The 23,425-nt window shown below is 31.2% G+C and overlaps 3 protein-coding genes and 1 long non-coding RNA gene across 4 annotated transcripts in view; all 4 read right to left on the minus strand.

The window, feature by feature from the left end:
• LOC108753710 (decapping and exoribonuclease protein-like) overlaps nt 1-843 on the minus strand; it is a 3,392-nt gene extending 2,549 nt beyond the window's left edge. Inside the window, exon 1 of the mRNA XM_018495563.1 lies at nt 548-843. Within this exon, the coding sequence (XP_018351065.1) occupies nt 548-843 (296 nt within the window). The remainder of the gene's footprint in view (nt 1-547) is intronic.
• A 5,442-nt stretch (nt 844-6,285) lies between these two features.
• On the minus strand, nt 6,286-10,497 carry LOC108753664 (poly(A) RNA polymerase gld-2 homolog A-like). Its single transcript, XM_018495463.1, has 10 exons — nt 10,163-10,497; nt 9,351-9,733; nt 8,806-8,996; nt 8,392-8,672; nt 7,905-8,073; nt 7,520-7,663; nt 7,293-7,421; nt 7,017-7,206; nt 6,819-6,934; nt 6,286-6,740 (listed from the first exon to the last, which is right to left on the minus strand). The coding sequence occupies exons 1-10, from the start codon at nt 10,346-10,348 to the stop codon at nt 6,553-6,555; spliced, it is 1,977 nt and encodes a 658-aa protein (XP_018350965.1). The 5' UTR covers nt 10,349-10,497; the 3' UTR covers nt 6,286-6,552.
• Nucleotides 10,498-11,021: 524 nt separating this feature from the next.
• LOC108753670 lies at nt 11,022-13,362 on the minus strand. Its single transcript, XR_001939650.1, has 3 exons — nt 13,011-13,362; nt 12,746-12,835; nt 11,022-11,200 (listed from the first exon to the last, which is right to left on the minus strand). It is a non-coding gene; the product is annotated as an uncharacterized LOC108753670 (long non-coding RNA).
• A 2,484-nt stretch (nt 13,363-15,846) lies between these two features.
• LOC108753707 (regulator of nonsense transcripts 1) lies at nt 15,847-23,115 on the minus strand. Its single transcript, XM_018495557.1, has 5 exons — nt 22,181-23,115; nt 21,038-21,315; nt 20,711-20,866; nt 19,987-20,580; nt 15,847-19,866 (listed from the first exon to the last, which is right to left on the minus strand). The coding sequence occupies exons 1-5, from the start codon at nt 22,367-22,369 to the stop codon at nt 17,721-17,723; spliced, it is 3,363 nt and encodes a 1,120-aa protein (XP_018351059.1). The 5' UTR covers nt 22,370-23,115; the 3' UTR covers nt 15,847-17,720.
• Between the last annotated feature and the right edge of the window lie 310 nt (nt 23,116-23,425).

The raw sequence follows: 23,425 nt of genomic DNA on the forward strand, positions 1-23,425 counted from the left end.
TATATATATATATATATAATACTTTCGCTGCATTTTTATATGGAAATGTATTTTTTCTTTAATTAGGGAAATAATTATTAAAAAATTATGTACACATAAAATTATACATATAAGAAATTTAGATGAAGATACAGATTATTACGGTATTAATAATTCTCATAACAATAATTATTATAAAAATATTAATAGTTATTATAATAGAATATCTGTGCATATTATTTAAATAATGTACAATAATAAAAACTTAATTAACAAAACAGGCTTTTAAATAAACAACTATCTCTTTTTTTTCTTCTTTTAAAGAACAAGTAACCGTGCCATTAGTAAAGAATTACGCTTTTTACGAACATTAAACTTTTCTAATTGTCTAATGTTTAAAATTTTATTTTAGAAATATTGACATTTAAAGATTAAAAAGTTTTAACTTTAAAAAAGTTAATAAGTTAAAATTAATGTCTTTTAACTTTTTAACTTCATTACGTAATTTTTAATTCATTTAACTTATAGTTACTATTGATCAACATTGCTTAAAATGACAATGATTTACCAACGTTCTTCTTGTACGGATAGTGGTTTTTCAAGTCGATGAAAATTATTGGAAAGCCATCTTAATAAGTTATCCAATTTGAGATGCGAAGTAGGTCTGTGACGGGTAAACATAAAATTTTTGTTGAGATCAAAATTCACATTGTTAGGATCCGAAGGAGGAATATAATACTTTAGTTGCGATAAATCGGCATGATATTGCAAATCACCATCAATACTAAAATGTCCGATCAATTCAGTCGTTAACGTTGGAATTATTTGCTCAGAAAAATTTATAAAATCAATTTGAAACGACATTGTAACTCGTTTATTATTTTCACAAATAATAGCACAAAATCTTGCTCTGGTTCTCTACAGAAGCTCTACAAAACTTCACGAAAATCGGATGTTTAATATCTTTACGTTATACGTATTTGTTTCCACTGACTAAAAGAGAATTCCCAATAGAGAGAACTCTTAACTTCCAACTGCTCGCTCCCAGAGATGCTTAAAAGCAACGCTAATATGATTGAACGCCACGTGATCAGAATCTGATGCTTCTTTCTGTATATATGTACTTCTTTCTTAGAGCTCAGGTTGCATCGATTGGGGAGACGTTATATTATATTAATCTTATTTTGTCATTCTATCTTTATTATTCACTAGATTAGATAAAATAATAATAATAGATTAGATAAAATAATAATAAAATCAGATAGAATAACACAAATAGCACTAATAACATCTCTCAAAACGCACTCTGTTTGCGATTCTGAAAGTTAAATACATTCATCATATTACTTGGTTAGAAATTGTACGCATAATATACATGACATTATTTTTATACATTTAATTTCTATAATCCAGCATTAATTTTGATCACATAATCTATTTTGATGCTGAAAATAAATATCGAGCGTTAAATGAGGTCCCTACAAATAAGAGAAAATAAAAATAAATAAAATAACGATCGAAAAAGAAGAAAGAGATAGGAGCATAATATGTGAGGCATAATAATATTTGTACTATTTTTTTACCAATTTTTATGTATATGAGGGTCGTTTGAAAAGTTTTGAGCCTCAACATAAAGATGGCATTATTATCTCGTCAAAACTAGAGTCTCTCTATAGAGGAATTCCAGTAAAAATCACAGTATAAGTTATACTGTGATTAAAATCATTCTGGTACAATCGTACACGTTTTGCAAGATACTTGTGAAAATTGTAGCCATTGTAGACGTTCAGTTGTTTGACAGTCATTTATGTCAGTCGATGTCAGTGTTTTTGTAAAAATGGAAAAAATCGAATATTAATCGTCATAACAAAAATTTATAAATTGCTGTTCGAATTAAGTACTCACTGTATTCACCAGATCTGATTCCTAACAATTTTTTCCTGTTTCCTAGGCTCAAAGTTAGGCTCAGAGGACACAGATTTTCATTAAACGAAAACACTGACATCGACTGGCACAAATGACTCTTAAACAACAATTGACTATCCAAAATGGTAATAATTTTCATAGGTATCTTGCAAAACATGTGTGATTGTAGTATCAGAATAGTTTTACGAATGATTGCCATGTTCATGTTAAGGCTCAATACTTTCCAAACTCTCGTATATCGAAATTTCTTTATTCTTTAATAAAAATTAATCAGGCATATATAAGATACACAGAATCATACAGACATATTGAAAGTCTTTGTTATAAATATTCGTGACATGTGTCATTATTTTATCGATATGAATTATCGTATAATAAAATCAAATTTCCAAAGCTTCCTTAACATGTTGAGTGCTCTATTCAAAAATCCACTTTAAGAAAATGGGTCATTAAAAGATAAACTTTTTTTATTCAATTGGATTAAAAAATTGCATTTCCTATTCAAAATTTTGAATTTAGTAGTATTCGCAATGCATAGAAATACTATAATATTATTTTTAGATTGAAAAGAGCATAGAAATATACTCCATGCCATTCCTATAAATGAATAAAAATGCATTCAGGAATATTGAAAAGGATTCATTTTAACATTCATGAATCCGTATTTCTGAAAATCTGAATCCATTTTAATCCATTTTCGTTTGCTGGGGACATCAATGTTACGAAAAAGTAATTTTATTTATCAGTAATTGAGCGCAACCCCTTCCGCGCTGACTCTCATTAACCTTAAAATTTATTTATTTATTATTATTATTATTATTATTATTATAAGAATTAATATTTATATTATATTATAGGGAAGCCAATATGAAACGTTTAATTTTTTGTTTGGGAGACAAGTAATTCTGCGAATAGACTTATCAACAGAGAATATTGATTACATTGAAAACAATTCGAAAGCCGTCTAATATGTCACTATAATCATATTATGTTCCCCATAAAAGTACAGAATAAATTTCTTCCTTAAGTAAAATGACATTATTATATTATTTAAATCTTATAAAGATATAATAATAACAGTGGAAATAAGAGAGAAAGAGAGAGAATATAGGATTATTTTCAAACATTTATAATAAATAAAAATTGTAATAAAACATATATATATAACTGAGAGAACTTAATTTTATATTAAACAGTAAATACAAAATGTTAATGAAACACCATTGAGAAATATAATTTTGGATTGAAAAACCTAAATTGCTTATCAACAAAAAATGTGATTATTGATAGATGCTGAAATATATACTAAATATACATATATTTTACACGTTGAGCGTAAAAAATATACATAAGTAAACAATATTAAGGAATAGTCAATATTAGAAATTAAAGGCCTATAACGATCGAAGCTGGATCTTTTTAATGTTTAAAATAATTCAGTCATGAATTACTATATATACATAGAATTATAATATGTACATACTTGTATATATATCATCTTTGTAGTCTTTTTTGAACTGCGCGTCAAATTGTTTTTCCGGATTATAAACGCAATTAAACTACTCTAGTAATCGCGAATTAATTACAGTTTTTCAACATATTAACATCTTTATAATATGATGCCTGATTGTAGCATCAAATCATTAAAATTGCTTGTCAATTTAATAAATCGGATAACAGATAATAATTGATATATACTCGTAATAGTTATAGATTTCTATCCTAAGGGAATAGAACGAAGTAAGTATACGCTATATATGTGTGAACATTGCATTTATTTAACAAGAAAATTGGATTACAGAAGATTGTTTTTAGTTCATAAATTTAGAAAAGCATTAATTTCGACAGAAAAATATACTGATGCAAATTTTCCTAAGTGACATAAATTTGACGTCTGCAAATTTATTTTACAATTATAATTACTTCTTCTTAATTTTATAATAACGTATTGAAAAGTTAAATTAGGCACTTAGAGAAGTATTAGATACGATGATAGTGTAATATATTACAGAAAGATATATATAGTCGAATATCACATCAAAATTAAGATATCAATCTTTTCAATAGCCAAAGGAATATTGCAATCACATACACATGAAGAAAAATATATGTATACTACTTCATATCTCACATTTATCTTGCAAATTAATAGATGTTATTTATTTATATTTCATTCATGTAGATTTGAAGTTGAAGTATATAATCGCGATAGCAATTTACTTATTAGACTGCAAATACAATTTTATTTTTCACATATTATTTTCAAGAACACTATACAGTATTCCATATTTTTTGAAGATTAATCAGTAGAAAATTGTATTAATAAAAGAATGGAAATAGTATATCCCCCTTCGGCAAATAAAAAAAAAAGTAGTATCAAGCTTGAGTGTTTCTTCCAGTAAGGATTATTGATGTAAGAACTAATTTTATAAATGAAAATTTGATATCAGAAACAAGTAACATTTAATTACACCTTTCGATGTAATTAAATGTTACTTGTTTCCGATATTAATGATTACACGAAGTAATTTTATTTTGAATTTACTTACGAGATGTCTTTTAATAAAATTTGAATGGCCAATTCAGAAACACACACATAATTATGTAATGTGTAATTGCAACTATTAATAAATGGTGCGTAAATATTAAATGATGAAAAAAAATAAATATCTGTGAAAGAATATTTGCGAAAAAGCACTTTGCTGAGAAATAAAGATTATATATTTATTTATATTGAGAAATCTTCTTGTAATTTTTCGATTTTCAACAAATTAGAAATCTTCACTTTAGTTTTATGTATGTATGCATTGCCGATTTATATCCCACGATTCAAGATTAATGTAAGTTATAAATCATTCTACTGTCATAAAAATATATTGTAAATTATAGGATAGTTACTGGAAATTAGAAAATTTTTTAATCCTTTTAAAAGAAACACAGTCTTGCTAACCGCTACACTAGTCACATTGACTTTATATCTGAACAATATTATAAACGTAAATAATTAATTCGTTTCGAATTTTCAACATTTTTTTTATTTTTAGTAAGCCTTTACCTTTTTTTTTCTTTTTAATATTTTGCAAATGACAATACTAAAAAGTTTATATTTTCCATAATTCTACGCTCATATATATATATATATTTTTTTTAGAAATAGCAACTGAGTATACTACTTCCTTTTTTTTATTTTTATATATAATCGCAGGATATTATTTTAATATCAAATGCGTATTTATGGTTTCGAACATTTGTAATAAAGACTATGCTAATAATTATTTTTTGTATCTGATAATCATTTCTTAACGTTACAAACGAAATTTCATTATTCTTTGTTTTAATGTTTTAATTTCCCCTTTTTCATGTATTTAATAAAGGCTCCATAATGTCACGACATAAGCTCATATTAACAGTAACTACGATAGCCGCATATAAAGCATTTTATATTTTATTCATTGATATTAAATGAAAAACTTATTGTGTGTGAGATAGTGAGTAATATACATTAAAGAAAATTGTATTAAATAATTTCAATACAACCATTACTTAGTAATTATTATGCTGTAATCGTGTAACTATTTAATTATATATAAAAAATTGATATAATGCAAAAAAATATTCAATTTTGATATTAAAGATCGAATGTACTATCATTTGTCTCTAAACTTTAATATCACGATATATGCACTAAATTTTCTGGCTTATATTAAAGTTACAATCAGTTAGGCTTGTTTAGATCTCTCCAAATCTTTAATTAGATAATGCTTCGCAATTAAATAATTAAATAGCTACACGATTACAGTATAATAATTATATTATTATTATTGTAAGAAATCATTCAATGTGATTTTTCCAATGAAAACATTGGATACTATTAATAACTCCTCTTTATTTCAAGCTCAAGTTTTACGTCTAATATCAATATATGCTTGTCGGCTATCGTAATTATCATTAACATAATTTTTACTATAATAAAGTATTTAGCAAGTAGTGTTGTGAACTTTCACGCATCACAATCACTTATTAAATATATAAAGATGAAGATATTAAAGGATAGTAAAAAATATTGAAATTTCGTCTATAACTTTAAAAAATAGTTATAAAATGCAAAAAAGAATCATCAACATATTGTTAATCAAAAATATCTCAAGTTATTGCTAATCATGCCACCAAAATGAACATCTGATATTAAAATAATATCCTGCAGTATATTATGTTGTATAAGTTTTTCATATAATGCGTTACAATTATCTCATTAAAGATTTAGAGAAATCTTTCAATCTAAACAAGCCTAATTGATTTTAATATAAATAATAAACTTTATTGCACACATCACAATATTAAAGTTTGGATAAGAATGATATATCTGTGTATCCAATCTTTTATATCAGAATGAAATACTTTTTTTGCACGTTAATAAATGCAGATAGCAACATTTCTTTCGGGGTGTTACATGTACAGTTAGTAATAACTTATATACGTATTATTAACTATATATGTAACATCCTGATAATGTACTTGTGATTTTAATCCTCCAAAAAGGAAAAATAGGATTTTAAACGGAGGACACATTTGTACCTTGCAAATAATATAAATTATTTAAAAATAAGGCTCAGTATCAAGGTAAACACGTCACACAAGACGATCTTATCATTCTTCGTCACTTATCGTTAGTCCCCAATCAGTACCAATCATCATTAGATGTATCTCGCCAAACACATCGTTTAAACTATATCTTCGCTTCAGTCTTGTATATGTAATATTTAATATGAATATAATTTTAGAGAACATATCCGGATCATAGACTGATCTAGCTGTGTTAGTCAAGTCAAATGGCTCTATAATATTGCAATAATAGATAAGTGTAATGAAAAGTAATACTTTCAACCGCTTTTATGTGAAGAACATTCTATTACCTTCAATACACAAATATTTCCATTGATAAGGATCATTTTTAGATGATTGTACCATACGACATTCCTCTTTCGGTATTTTGCTTGCTAAACGTACGGATATCGCGTATTGGCTGAAGCTAATTTAATAATACAAATTAAATATCGCCACTGTCGTTATTATTATAATATTACATACCGTTTGTATTCAAAATTACTTACTCAAATTCAACATAATATTTGAAAAATTCAAACAATAATTCCCCTAAAGACTGATGGTTCTCAGGTAAATGATTGGACGATGGAATATTCAAATCCTCATGAATATTGATATTATAAATATCTGCGTCCGACTTAAATTTGTTTGCAAACATTGAATGCAAGCACGGAAGAACAGGAGGATTGGTACCACCTATAAAAATAACACTTACGTTCTATTTCGATTACGAATAAAATGGGTTACAAAAGAAACAGTAAGAAAAATTGTAGCATGCATACATTGTAAGAAATGTATAACCATAAGGACTAAAGAGTAACTGGACAGTGTCCTACACTTTGGATTATTAATATTATGCCATTGAGCCCAAAGTTTAACAACAAGCGCTAATGGTTTTACTCTCCAATCAACTATAAAAAATATTTATATAAATAATGATTAAAATATTTGTTTCAATACACAAATACATATTTATTTTGCAAGTACAAAAGTTATTTATCAAACTTACGTTTGGAATAACAATATAGTAGATGTGTGTTTTTGACGCCAACAGAATTGTTAAAATTCATATCAATTTTAAATTTTCGTACTACATCAAAGAATGTAATAATAGGAACTTTTGCATGTATAATTTCGAGTTGTTCGACGAAATCTGAATACAAAAGATGAGTTATTTATCATTAAACTACTGCAAATAAATACATTAAATTTTTACAAACTTTACTCAGTAAATAACCAATTAACAATAATATAACATCAATGTTATAATTTCCCACTTAATAATGTAAATGGAATATAACATATGTGTATTGTTGAATGGGAAATTATAACATTGATATTATATTACTGTTAATTGATGTTTACTGGGTTATATATTTATAAATTTTACATACTACTTTGTTTAAGGTGCTTTAGCACTTCTAATAAATGTTCTATAGCTATACATCTTACATCCAGTTCTGTGTGTTTCATTAAAAGACACACATCAACATCGCTATCATTTGAACCAAACCCATTCATTGTTGAACCAACCACAAATACACTACAGTTTGGATATAAAGTCTAAAAGAATTATTTTTTAATACACATATAAGTAAAGTGTAAAAATATAAATAGTAAATAGTAAATATTAATATGCTATTTAAAAATTTTAAATATATCTTGTTTTTATTTTAAAGATATCTTGACAATATTTTATTTTACTATATTAAGGTCCCTATTCAGTATCTCTTAACGACGTGTCGGTGTCGTTATATTACCGTTGTATAAGTTTTAGACATGGTAAAAGAGACACAATAAAAATATAATGACAACATTATTGTTAAGAGTTACAGTATAGGAGTTCAAGTCTTATTTATCTTTTCCTTTCTTATATTTTACCTTCATGTATGTGTTAAGATGTTTCCATAGCATCATTTTCTTTCTATAAGTAGTTTCGGTTTGTTGGTGCGCAATGAATTTACGCCAAATTTGTTCGGATAGATCATCCCATGATGATCCAGTAACAAGATTGTTTGGTACAGAAGTTACTTGTACTAAATGAGATCTAGCAAGAAATCTATCAGGGGCTGCAATACATCCGGGAAACATATCATAATTCGATACTTCAGAATATTTACGATTTCGTGAAAATCTTTGTGAAGATGCATTTTCGTTTTTGCCTAGAAACAAATCCTACTTAATTTGAAGTAAATTATTTTCTAACGCGCGCGCGCACGCGCGCGCGTATGCATTTTACAATTTTAAGATCCTAGTATATTACTATATGTTATTAAATAGAAAAAAAATGTTTGCCTGATAAATATCTTCTTCTGTTCTGATAATTTTGTACATATGATCTTGGAGTGGAAGTACCGTAACCACTGTTCGCTCGTTGAGGTGGATAAAACTGATGTGCAGAAGCACTTGAAATTAAGCCATCTACTGTATTATTATATGTATTATTATATGTTCTATTATCCGGATTTACTTTATGATGCTTTTTGCTAAAAATGTAATTTTAATTAATGATTAATGATTTAGTTACATATGTAAATATATATGTATATATGTAAAAAAAAATATATATATATATATTTGCACGCGTTGTGTATCTTTCTTCTACATTTAATGTTTCTCTTGAAATTACAAAAATATTACACTTTCTTATCCTCTTTTCTAATCTCTATTAGTTTATTTTATTGTTTTTTCTATTTCATTTGTCAAATTTCACTTACTCTTTTTCCTTCTATTTTATTTTCTCTTTTGTGATATGTACTTAATATAGATTTTATTTAAAAGAAAAAAACATATTTGGAAATCTGGCAGTAACAGATAATTTTGAAAGTGTATATAATTACTTTAGCCATTGTCCTCTTACTGAACTCGTAGAATCTCGTTCATCTGAAGACTCTGTTAAACTATTGTCAATGTAATGTTTATTTGGAGTTGGTGAACGAGAACTAAACCCACTATCGCTATTATATGCCTCATATTTTGAGAAATTCCTATATGAACACCGTCTGCTATTTCTGTTATTCCAACTTGGTTTCTTTGTCGAATTAGTATTTGTAGGCTTGAAATTATAATTTGAGAATGGTATAATTGATGAGTTGTTGGATGTATTTATACGTCTTTCCCAATTTATAGAAGATGAATTATTGTTTGATTGTATATATTCTATACGTCGTAATGATGGTACATCGACACCTATTAATTGTAATAAATCCAGTGGAGATCCTGTCTGTAAGAATATTATTTGTATATTCCAACAAAGAGATATTATATGAATATAACACAAGATACATTCATAAATGAAAACAAATTCTATCATATTGTATAACGATATTTAATATCAATGCATATTACGATAAAATTTTTTAAAAAATGTTTGAATATATTATCACATGTGTAAATTTAATTTCTTTCTAAATGATGTAGATAATTACGTTTTATGTAAATAAAACGTAAATAAATTCTTCGTAAATAAATTCTTATTGGCTACATTTACATCAATAACGGTTTTACTATTATATTGCATATTTGAATTCTTCCTTTGATAATGAAGGATTCTAATAAACGATATTAATACATATAATTTAATTACACACTAGAACATCTAATAATGGAGATAATATATATAATTTAAATTAAATCTAAAAGATACATATACCTGTATCGTACGATGCCTGTTGTGTCCAGAGATATTCGGACCATATTGTGAGAAATCAGATTGATGCAATGCATTTACACCATTAATATGCAGAGTATGACTTTGTGCTGGTGGACATTGTCCACTTGTTTGGTGTCCTCCCATTATTTGTACCATCATTTGTGATGGATATACAGTATGATACATAGTCAAATAAGTATACAAGATATTTGATCTCCTTTTTGGATTGTTTATTTGTTTAATTCTTAATGTATCAATATATTGCACTTAATAGCACTCATAAATATTTGTAATCAATAAGGCAATCAATAAAGCATACAATGTTATTATTATTATTAAACGTATCTTGCAATAATTGGTATTTCATCAAATGAATGTACACATGTACACTTAAAAAAGCTTCAAGCTTCTTATTTTTTCTTTTATATGTATATTTTATTTTTTTAATACAGTTTTGCAAGATATTATGTTGTATCTTTTGCGACCTTACTATGTTAAATCTAAAATTTAACACAATAGATATATATATAATCAGCTGTAACGTAAAGAGACAAAACTGTATAACAATTAGAAATTTAGAAATGAGATACAATAATTCACTCTGTCTATCTCTTGTCATGGAATTTATAAATATGTATGCATGTGAAATATACAGAGCTGTAAAAACAAATTGTAATGTAAATTAATAACTGTACTTAACGAATAATTTTACACAAATATAACAGCATTATATTAAAGAAAAATGCATATATAAGGCAAATAAAACAGTCTGTGTATATTTTTAATAGATTACTATTAAATTCTCTAGTCTCGAAACATTGTATTATTTATAATAATATTACATATACAACTTTGCCTGTTCAAGATGCTTCCGAAGCTTAATTTCCAAACATTTTCGTCATTTGAGATTTAATATGTCTTTATTCCATTTATCTCTTTTGTTCTGTCTCTCTTCTATCTCTCTCTCTCTCTCTCTCTCTCTCTTTCAGAATTTTTGACAATACATAACATACAATTTGCTTGTTGTGTCACTATCTCCTGAAAGAAAAACAGCATTGCAAGTCTTCTTGTACCATTGTAGGAATTTATTAATTAATAAATTACTTAAGAAGACATAAATTGTAAGAATTTTCAGAAATATATTAATATGTTAATTTATGCATAAGCTTTATGTGCATAATACATGAATTATATATTATTACCTTTTATTATAATATGCAAAATGTAGGATGTTAGTAATTTGTTACAGAATATTAGACAGAATTAAAATGTATGCTAATATTATTTCATGCATGTTTTACTGTATGTAATATTATTTTATATTTTTATTATAAATTAAAATGAAGGATGTTAGTAATTTGTTAGAAAATATTAGAGACAGACCTAAAATATATACATAGAAAATAGTTATATATTATGGGATGTTAGATCTAGAGGACATACACATATAAATAAATGTAAAAGTTAATAATCAAAATTTATTTTCTCTAATCATATACATATATTTTAAATTTTCTAAAGAATGTTACAAATATAATTACTAGTACACTACGGATATACACAGCTTCTGGAGTAAAACTTAAAAATTATTGTAATAAACATTTGAAATAATTTTGGATAAATACGATTTAAATTCTAAGTTTCTCTCCAGAACATGCATATAAATAAATATAAAAGTTAATAACTACAATTTATTTTAATTGTAATATACATAAAATCTTTTAAAGAATATTACAAATACTATCAATTTGTATAATTATAAATATACATAGATTTTAGAATTTGTAAAATTTAAAGACTCCTGCATCATACAATAAAGATTAAAAATAACTTTTGATAAATGTTCATAAATATATTTCCTTTCCAATTTTTTTAAAACTCACGTATTTTATGCATCTCAAAAACAAAAAAAAAATCTGCTCGAAAAAAATTTGCTCTCGTCTGGTATTCTTTATTATGAATGTATTTTCATTTATAAAAGATTTTTTTTTTTTAGTCAATGTATACAACATGTGTTTGTTAGACATTTATTTTTTTTTATAAATGATGTTTGTAAACCAACATTTTATGAAAAATATATTTTATAAAAAAAATCACTAATACCAGATTTCATCAATATAAAATTAACTTTAATCTTAGTTCAATTCCTTACTTCTTTTTCCAATTTTTAGGATTAGAAAAAGATTAATAATAGGTTAAATCGAGAAAGTTAATCTACATTGATAGAAACTAGCATAAAACGAAAGGGATAATTTTTTTCGAGCGAATTTGGTTTCTACGTATTAAAATACGTGAAACGTGTAAGTTTTAAAAGAGACCGGAGAGGGGATAAACCCCCACAACAAACATTTTCTCGCTAGCTTTTGGATACTTTCCATTTGATGACACAAGTGTCGTTCTATCTTTCTTGAAAGAATGACAAAGACAGACAGACACTTATGTCGATTTGTGTCATCAAATGGAAAGCACCCTTTTACGATTTGTAGAAATTACAAATAAGTACTATCTACTTTGTGTTAGTTTCTTACAGAAATCTATTTACAAAGACACTACGCAGTGATCGAAAACGGGTGATACACTCACATGAATATCCTCGTCGAGAGCACGCACATTCCTTTAGAAACTACCTGTTCAAGTAAACACGTGTATACCTACACGGAATGAGCCGCCGCGCTATATACAAATAAAGTACATAGATGACACGAAATATTTTCCGATTTCGACAGTACAATTATAACACAGGAGAGGATCACGAGAGTGACACGAGATCAAGAAAGTGAATATGAGACCGCAAGAACGAGAACGAATATTACGTGAAAACATGGAACAAGGAAGGGAATACCAATACCTGACCGTGGTAGCCATGTTGCCCTAATCTGCCTTCAGACGAACTTGGGAAATTTGCGGGAGAACTACCTTCCACCTCCGGGTCGCGCTACCGATTATACGGCGCGTTCGAAACGCGATTGGAGACACAATCGGAGGATTTTATCGTGATCGCCGTCGCTCGATTTCTCGATCTGGTAGCCGAATTCTCCCAAAAAGCGCGTGTCCCAGCGACGATGAGTATCTCCGTTGATACACACCACGCACACCCGTGTCCGTGGCTACCAACACAAATCGTCACACCAACAAATCTCGTTAGACGTTTAAATTTTCAAATCTTCGGAGAAATGGACGGTCCCTCAATTCGAATGCTTGATGACTCGACCACAAGGGGGAACTGGCGGCAGTGTGATGTATCGGGCACGAAGTACAAATATAATAGTGTGCATAGTGTAGAGGAAGAAATGTAGAGTTTTTATAATAATTTTTGTAGAAACTCTGTTATTGTTTTATTACCATTATTACTATTGTATTGTTAATTATTATTATTTATTATTATTAATTATATGTTATTACTACGCTATCATTATTTATAATCTATTATTATTTACTATCATTATCTATTATTACTATTATTATTATATTGTTATTGTAATAAAATAGAAAACTATAATTCAATTCACGTAAGGGTTTACGATGGTTACGTTGAAAATGCTTGCATATAATATGTGCAATAAAGCAAAGATTCTAATAGTAACAAATTAATTATGTATATTACAATAAAGAATATATTGTTGAATTCCTTATAAAAAATGAAAGAAAATGATAAAAATAATCATTTTTTTTACGATGTAAATATCAAAATTTATAAATGGAAACAAATTATTTTATTCTATGAATTTATTATTTTATTGCGTTAATTGCAGACTTACTGTAAGAATCGAAACTTAATATAGAAATAAAGGAAAACAAGAAAATATTTTTACTAATATTCTAATAAACACAAAATTGTACAAACTATTATAAACATATTATAATATGTATAGTATGTAAATAATAATTTAATAAATATGTATGAATAATTTGTAGAATACATTACACATAGAATTAATATTTTAAACTACATATATTAATGATATTAGCTATAATACGTAGACTTAATTTAATATTTAATATATAAGTAATAATAAAAAACATAAATAATTTATATTGATCAAATTTCTTCGATTTTTAACAATCCGACGAATGTAGGGAATCACTGAATCGTTTATAATTTCCAACGTAGAAAATGATAAACCTAAAAGCGAGCATTAAAGAGGACATTCATAGTCCAATTTTATATTTAAAATCGTTTTAATTTGTTCTTAGGCGAATTAGATAACATTTAGCCAATGAAATGATCGTGCAGCTTTTCATATTAAACTTATAATTAATAATTTATCTTATTAAATAACAAGATTGGAGTATAAATATCATTTAATATTAATAAATTAATATTTATTACATTATGTAATATAATATATAAACGCGTGAAATACTTTACTTTTATAATTTTTTTCTTTGATTCTGATTATGCCACAGTTTTTCTGTCAATATCAGCAGCTTTTCGTGCCCGATAGCAACTCAATAAAACACATTTCTCTTACAAAAAGCATAATGAAATAGCAATTTATGTTACGTCATTCACCGACAGCTGGTGAAGAGCCTTTTAAAGAAATATTGAAAATATGTTTGATCGGTTTCTTATCTTATCTCTCTTTTTTCTCTGTTTAATGTTATATCTTCCCTCTAAAATATCTTAATGTTATATCTTCCTTCTAAAATCGATCTAATTCTTATGTACATTGCATATTTATTATTGTTATTTTTACTTTTTTTTGTACTTGTAAATCCTCTTTCAAGTTTTTCATAGAAAAGTATATTGAAATATTCTGTAATTGATTGAAAATCAATTAAGTTTTTTGACTCAGATTTTTCATTAAAAAATTTTTAAAAATAAATGCATCAATTAAGATTCTAAGTGATTAGAATTAAAGATCTCAAGAAATTTCTGGAAAATTTCTAAATCTTAAGAATTTTGGAAAATAAATCAATATTTATTCTTTTTATACACAAATAAATTTCATTTCTTCAAAATTCTTTTTTTACAAATGCTCTAGTGTTAAAAATATAAATAATTAATTGTTCATCGATGCATTTTGTACGTTGCATATTAAATAGTGAATATAAACACCATATATTTAAAAAATTAAGAAATCTACGTTTCTGTATATCGCAACGCAATGTTAAAATAATTTTAAAATTTAATTTAATCTAAAGTTTTTTAAACTGAAATCTCAAATAATCTTAAGATTTAAAAGAATATATAAAGTGTAGTATATTCTTTAAATTAAGTTTTTTATATTATAATTAAGAACAAAACAAGGAATTACACAATAAACTTTTTTAATTTATCTTAAGTCTTATTTATTATAATTTCAAATTTGTGTATGCAAAATATTTAACAGAACGCTTATAACTTGTTCTCCATTCTATTTTTCATGCCCTTCTTTTGAAAGATTTCAAAGCTGACGTTAGTTATAAAATATAAATTAGGTATACCTCAAAAGAAGAGAATAATCTTCATTTGGTACAAAATGTACAAACGATATTCATATTTTAATAATCTACAATATTAATACAAATAATATAGATATCGTTGCTGCATAAACTTCAAAATTACAAGGATTATGTATAAAATCTTCGATTAATTCTCTTACCAAGAAAATGAAATATTTATATATATATATATTTCATATGTAGTTATTATTTATATAAAACAATAGTTTATAGGATAAGAGGAAGAAAGCGACAGCACATTGCTTTCAAACCAAATTTATTTTTCCATAAGATTTCACAATAAATTTCAGTATTATAATCTGCTATAATATTAGCGGTGCGCTGTTGGTCGGACAAAAAAAATAAAACAATTTAGTGTTGTATAATGCATGTTACATTATTACTTAATCTATTGCAATATAATGAATTTATATTACCGCCAGAAGCCAGTACAGACAGACTATACAATTAGAGGCAGGGATTCGGAAGCAACATAAAGGTGATCCGAATAAAATTGTATAGAACATTCTATACATACTTATAAGTGAAATATTTCGAATGGTGACGAGTTACTTGTACCATTACGAATAATGGTAATGTCTGAAACACACAATAATGTATAGTCATGTAGAATTTTTGCAGTATGGCAGCTGCCATATCCAAGAAATACAAATCAAGAGCTTTTCCTAAATTTATTAATTATCGTTCTTGCATTAACCCCTTCGCTACGAGAAGCCACCGTCATAGTTCGCTGGGAAATATTTTCCCATGTAGATAGAGAAAATTCGATGAGCCGTCAAATCCCTAAATAAATTTCAGTAATTCCTTACTCGTCGATTCATGATTATATTTGTACAATATGTAAATATATCCAACGCGATGAAATTATATATTTCAATTTCGAAACGTCGGAAACAATACTCTTAAATTAGAGTAATGTTTTGTCCCACCGCAAATATTTATCATTTGCCGTTGCGAAAAGGTTAAAGAACGATATATAACGCGATACACGAAAGAAAGAACAAATATATTTTGGTAAGCAGTGCGTCTATACTGTTTCTCGGTCACGCTGACCATCCGCTAAGGATCCACCAAAAAAAAAAAAGCAATCCTTTCAATCGTGCGCTCTGTTGACCCCTGCGGTAAAATAAGCAATAGATATAAAATAAGGAAAAAACTAATCAACATGATCAAAACCACCGATGAATTTCTCGCGACTGGCGAATGTGCCAGTCCTCTGAGAAAGGATGTACCATCTCCGTGATAATGTTGAAACATTGGCTTCATACTGTCTGACGATGATGTAACATTGGCGACTCCCATAGACAAAAATCCGTTGGAGAAATCGATATCGACTCTCAATATGTGTGACGTGCGCCCACGCATTCGAGTAACAAGTATGTATGGTCATGTATACCTACTCCTCAGTTCAAGGTAATGATAGATACAAAGGAATTCAAAGTGTATGCCTTTTTAATTTCCTCTGTGCTTTTTCCATTTAGTTCAAATATCAAATCCTTGACGATGGTGGAAGAAACGTATGGCGTTTTGGTGCGATTCGATCTTCTATAGCTTAAAGATTACTTAAAAAGATCATTCACGAATTCCTTCGCCGTAGATTCACCCGAGCATGACGTTGATACTGTCAAATTCGGTCAAATTGTGAAGTGATACGCTTCCATTCTATATCCCGTTTTTTTCCTTGTATCATCATTCCTATTTTTATTAGTTATAACATCATTAAATCCTCGAGATAAAACGGTCCTTTCACAGGTAAGCGCTTGTCACGGTGATTGACAGTAAGTCGTTTGTCGTTCTCCAGCCTGCACGGATGTCCTTCTCTGCTATCGTTGCACTTGTTACTAGTCAGTAAATACATAAGCCTTGCGTGTTTCCGCGTCCACGGTGGAATTCTTCAACGGCGAATTAGCTTACGGAACCTTCGCTCTCCTTTCACACCCCTTTATCTCACGTCGAGGACATGAGCATATGCTGCATAATATCGTACTCGATCGTCGAGCCGTCGTACCGTTTTGCGCAGTTAGTGATTTGTGGTTGTTGGTCGAAGAAGAATTGGTCGAACGAGCCTTCATGGCATGGCAATTGCGTTGCTCAGCCGTAGGTAGGTCTCGGCTCAGTAGGGCTGTGAGAACTGTCCTCCGGCTTGCGACTGGCCCGACTGATAAAAGCCACTTCGGTCGCCTTGGTAAGTCGAGTCCTGCGATAACAGACCGTCCATCTGTGACTGGAATTCGCCGACCGCGAACGAGTCCTGAGAAAGTTCTGCCTGACTGAGACCAGGTTGCGAGAGACTGAAACCAGGCTGGGACATGCCCTGAGTTGTGCCTTGCGTCAGTGGCAAACCCGGTTGACTGTACGGTTGTGTGTTTTGCTCGGTTTGACTCAATTTACCCATACGCGGACCTGATTTATTCCTTGCTGAAGCAGTGACACCGCGTCGGTTTCTTTGATTCTGGCGTGCTTGTAATGCTTGCTGGTGCTGATTGTAGAAACGCGGCGGCACGTGTGCCATGTTCATAAACATACCAACCGGTACGGGCATGTTGTTCATCGCTGCTTGTGCCCGTTCCGGACTGATGTAGCTGATAGTATCATGAGTACGACTGAAAATGTCGAGCGGCACATTTCTTTGGTAGTACGGATTGTGATTTTGCGTGCCATTCACTTGAGTGCCAGAACGATCGTACACTGATCCGGGGATCAGGGCTTCGCGCGCATCGTACATCGACGTGGACATAAAGTGCGAGCCTGGATTGGCTGCGTTCACGAGTTTCTTTGGCTTAGCGAATTGTATCATGGACTCCTTCAAATTGTTCAACGGTCCTTCGACCAGCACCTTCTGCTCCTTGTAAAAGCTAAGCAAGTGATTCCAAAGCGGTTGCTTCGAAAGCACTTTGGGATTTCCTACAATGATGATGCCATATTTTGCCCGAGTCAATGCCACGTTCAATCTTCTGGGATCGTTCAAGAATCCAATGCCCTGATGTTCGTTGGATCGTACACAGGACATTATTATAATATCCTTTTCTCGTCCCTGAAAAGCGTCCACACTCGCTACTTCAATCTCTTGATATAATTTTGAGTGTAGAGAACCTTGGTACTGCATATATTGTACGAGATAGGCCCGTTGACCTTCGTAAGGGGTTATCACTCCAATCTGCTCTGGTTTTACACCGCAACGTAAGAATCGCGTCGTTATCTTTTCCACGTTGGATGCTTCAGTACGATTTAAGTAAGATGTCCCACTTCCAGCTATCTCTTCTTGACCTTGTGTTACGTAGAAAAACATCGGTTTGTCTGGTGCAGGCCAGGGAAAGTCAATTTTCAATAATTTCCTTTCATCAGCGCAAACGCCATTCTGCAGAGAACCTTCATAGAAGAAATTAGAAGGAAATCGCGAAAGATCAGGATGCATACGATATTGTACTTCTAAGCGGAATGGCCTAATCCCTAACACTACCAATCTTTCAAACAGAGATTGAGATAAACCGGCTCTAGCGGCTTTCTTGCACATCACCACCGGACCTAATTGGCAATGATCTCCAACGAGGATTAATTGCTTCGCTCCTAGAACAACTGGTACCATGCACTCTGGCTCAGTAGCCTGCATGCTCTCATCGATAAGTATGGAATGGAATTTTAATCTGTGCAATCTCGGATCACCAGCGCCGACGCAAGTGCAACAAATTACATCAGCCGCTTCGAGAAGCTCTTTCTCCGCCGCTTTCTTCAAGAGTCTATACCGCTTCTCGTCGACGCTCGACAATTCGCCCGTTTCGTCTTTCAGTTGTTGTAATTTTTGCAACTCGGTGTTTGTCTCCATATTTTTTATTTGATTATGTAATGCGAGGAAACTCACTGGCGAGTCGATGGCCTCTCGCGATTTGGCACACAATCGTACGACTTTCAAATTTGATTTATGTATTTTCTCGGTCAATTGATCAACAGCGGTATTTGAAGGAGCGCATACGAGAACCGGGCCGCCATTCTGTTTCACCAATTGATATACAATAGTAGCGCTTGTCACGGTTTTACCTGTTCCAGGTGGTCCTTGAATCAGAGATAAAGGTCGTTGTATCGCGTGTTTCACAGCATATACTTGTGATCTATTTAAGTCAGGTAGATTCGGTGCGCTAAAATGTTTAGGAAGATGACAACGAAACAAGACCTCTTCTACTTCGTGTCCTAATAATCTGTGATATATGTAAGCTGATACAGATGTATCATCCACAGCAAATTTCCGTAACGCAGATTGCATTCTATAATAAAATAAAAAAATACTTATAAAATATATAATTATATTAAAAACAATACTTATAAAATATATAATTATATAAAAAACAATAAAAAATATATTGCAATTTTTGTCGATATCTTACCGATCAAAACTCGTGCTCTTCCAAATAAAGTCAACGACAAAGTTGCTAATACATTCCGTTGGTGCTCCAGAATTATTTTTCAGTTCAATTCCGACTTCTTCCCCATAATTGTCAGGAATTTTAATTACGTGCCCAATGCCAGACCAAGGCTTGTGAAGTTCTCCCAGGTAACGAAGTCTCAGTTCATCCCCATGCATTAATTTCATATCTCCATCCGTTTTTGCCAGCATAAAGTACGCGATAGTCTTCTTGTTCAATCCTACGTCCCATCGTACTTCAATATTCTCTTGAGTTTGAGATTCTTTCAAACGTTTATCGTAATCGGCTTCCAATTTCACAAGTGGGCCAAAAATATTTTGATACTGATATCCATCTTCGTAACGTAATAGAACCTGCTGCGGTTCCTCATCCACTCCAGGTTTTTCTAAATCTTGGAAAGTAGCATCAACATTGTCCCGCCATAATTCCTCCAATTTATTAATCTGTTGCGCAGAGATTTGTCTAGCTCTCAACTGTTCTTGTTCAGATGGGAACTTCACTAACCAAGACAAAAAGCTGCGATCTTCAATCAAAGGCTTCCATTGTTCTTGATCCCTGAATTATTCAAAGAGTAATTAAAATGTATTTGTAGGTAATATATGTATATTATATTTTAGATGTGTTACATCTACATGCGCATAAATATAGATCTTGTTTTCTTAAAATAGAAATAATTTATTCTTACCAATTCATATCTTTCAAAGAAGTCTGGGCCGCACATGGCTGGCGGCATAGCAATACAACTACAGAATCAGCCTTAGCAGGAATAAAGCCCAATACGAAAACATTTCTTGTAGCACAGGAATAACATTCCAAAACAGTCTCCCCAAGAGGGCCATCTCTGCAACAAATCAATAGACTTTTATAACTGAAAAGTGACATTCAGTTACAATAAATTAAAAAATTTATAAATGAAACAGAATAAAGAATATATTCTAAGTACTTTAAATATTTTCTATGTATTTCTCTAATACATCTTTATAATATCTTTTGTATCAACATAATAGACCACCTGTGTAAAGTGACTTCCTTGTGTTTAGCACGGACAAGATGATTGATAATGTGAGACCCTGACGTATTGCCGCGTCCATTGCAAAACCATTTCCGGCAGACGTTGCACATAACCACACAGGATGCTTCATGGATACCGCAATATTTACATGCATGATCAGGTAAATCACGGTTATAGTATGCTTCCTCCTCCTCCTCTTCAAATTGCAATTCAGCAAGACTCTGGGCTGCTCCAGAAATCTTCAAATCTAATGACGAGCTACCATTTGTTCCATTAACCTAAACAACAATGTGTTACAGGAGCATTAGAAAATATTTCAGAATAAATAAAAATTGGAGCAAAATCCATAAAGGGTATGTTCTGTAAAACATATGATACATAATTTTACTTCGGTTTAACATTTGATGAATAACAAAAATAAAGTGATACACATGATTATGTGATTTATAAAATGGAGTCAAAGAGAGTGCAAAGTTTATAAAGTAAACGTTATTAAAAACAAAATGTTTATTCGATACATGCGAGTAAAAGTTCTTCTGCAGAATAAAATAAGGAAAAGTCTAACCCCTTCTAGAAACACTGCAACGCATCTTTCTCTTTATCTATATGGAACAAGATGTGTTTTCTTTATCACGAATTTATTTTAAGTCGGAGAAATTAGCTTATCAGGATTAAACACATCATCACATTTCTCTTATCTCGCCTCAGTGTTAAGCGTCCGCTCGGATTCCGTCATCCGTGCCTACATTTGAAGCCGCGGAAGCGACTTGCGTAACATCACAGAATGCTGAAGAGAGCGACCGCACCTAACCTCGCCACTCGCAGCTGGGCGCGAGGGAGACGGGGATGGTGTCGTCACGCGTTTCTCCAGCGGGCGAGCAAGGTCACGTCCGCCGGAAATTTCAAACGGAGGATTCCGCTATCGAGGCAAAGATGAGAGGGGGAGAGGGGGGGAGGAAAAGGACGCGGGGTCAGAAAGATACGGGACGGGGCGGAGCGCAATTAGAGGTTAGGCCGCGTGGCCGAGGCGAACTCCGGGAGGTCGTCGCGCCGCGAGAACTGGCGAAAACTTTCGCCGGGAAAGCGACGAGAGATGAGCGCGCGCGCGCACACAAATCAAACACGCACGGATGTAAAACCAACCTGAACGGGTTGACTGGACTGCGTCTGAGTGACGTCGTGCTGCGAAGCCTGGGTCTGACTCGGCGACGGCAGAGTGAAGTCGGTGAAGTCGAACTCGCTGCCCTGAGTGTCCGCGCCGATCAAATCCGTCTCCTCGGTGTCGAGGAACGTGAGGGTCTGGCTGCTGGGACCGTACGCGTCGACGCTCATCCTGACACGATCAGATCTACTTTCTCGTCTCACCTTTTCTCTCTCTCTCTCTCTCTCTCTTCTCACACTCTCACTCTACCTCTTTCTCTCTCTCTCTCTCTCTCTCTCCTTCTCTCTTACTCTTTGAGTGTTTCACGATTTCCGCACCCTCGCTCAGCGAGAACAGAATTAGCGGATCGAGCGCTCCTACTACGTGATGCGTACGCCTTCCAGAGAGCGACAAAAGTACGCGGTCCGTACGGACGCGAGTCGCGAGCGGTGCGTGCGACGCGTATGAGTATACGACGGAGCAATACGCGTGTAAGGGGAACGGGCTCTCGACGGACGACCGACGAGTGACGAGTCACGACGGGGAACCACCTCACTTGACTCTCCTACACTTTCCTACGTCGCCGCTCGCGACCACACACCGCGAATGTGCACCCAACACCGAATACAACAGACGCACGCAATTTTCGTCCTGCACGCGTAAACGCTCGTCGTATGTTACGTCATCAGCTGATCAAACGACTAGTATACGAAGCACTAGCGAACACTAGCGAATGAACGGAAACGGCCCTTAGGGCCGATCTTATATAGGCAAAGTGGGAACACGCGGATGGGACAGCGACCAATGGCGATCCGAGTTGATTTGAGTTATTGCGCGGTCGGTAAAACTATTGAACTGAATGGTCACGTCGTCGTCGCATAGATGGGAGTAGCTGCGTCATCAATACCATATCTATGATGGCCTGTTTGTAGCTGAACTTTATCTTTCTTCTGGTTCTTTCTACGTTTTCTTTTATTTTATATCTTCGGATTAGACAAGATTTTTTAGGATAGCAAGTTTTTCCTATAACCAGCTATGGGCATAAAGTCATGTATATATACATACATATGTATATAACGTATATATATATATTTGACGGAAATTATCATAAATTATACTGTGTTGATCGAGCGTAAAAATAACTGTTTTATGAATTTTCGTTAGATATATTTATTGTCATCATTTTCCAATATATACTACATTATATATATATATATATATATATATATATATATATATATATATAT

The sequence above is a fragment of the Trachymyrmex septentrionalis genome, unplaced genomic scaffold (assembly GCF_001594115.1).
Source record: "Trachymyrmex septentrionalis isolate Tsep2-gDNA-1 unplaced genomic scaffold, Tsep1.0 scaffold70, whole genome shotgun sequence".
In the NCBI taxonomy this organism is placed as follows: Eukaryota; Metazoa; Arthropoda; class Insecta; order Hymenoptera; family Formicidae; genus Trachymyrmex; species Trachymyrmex septentrionalis.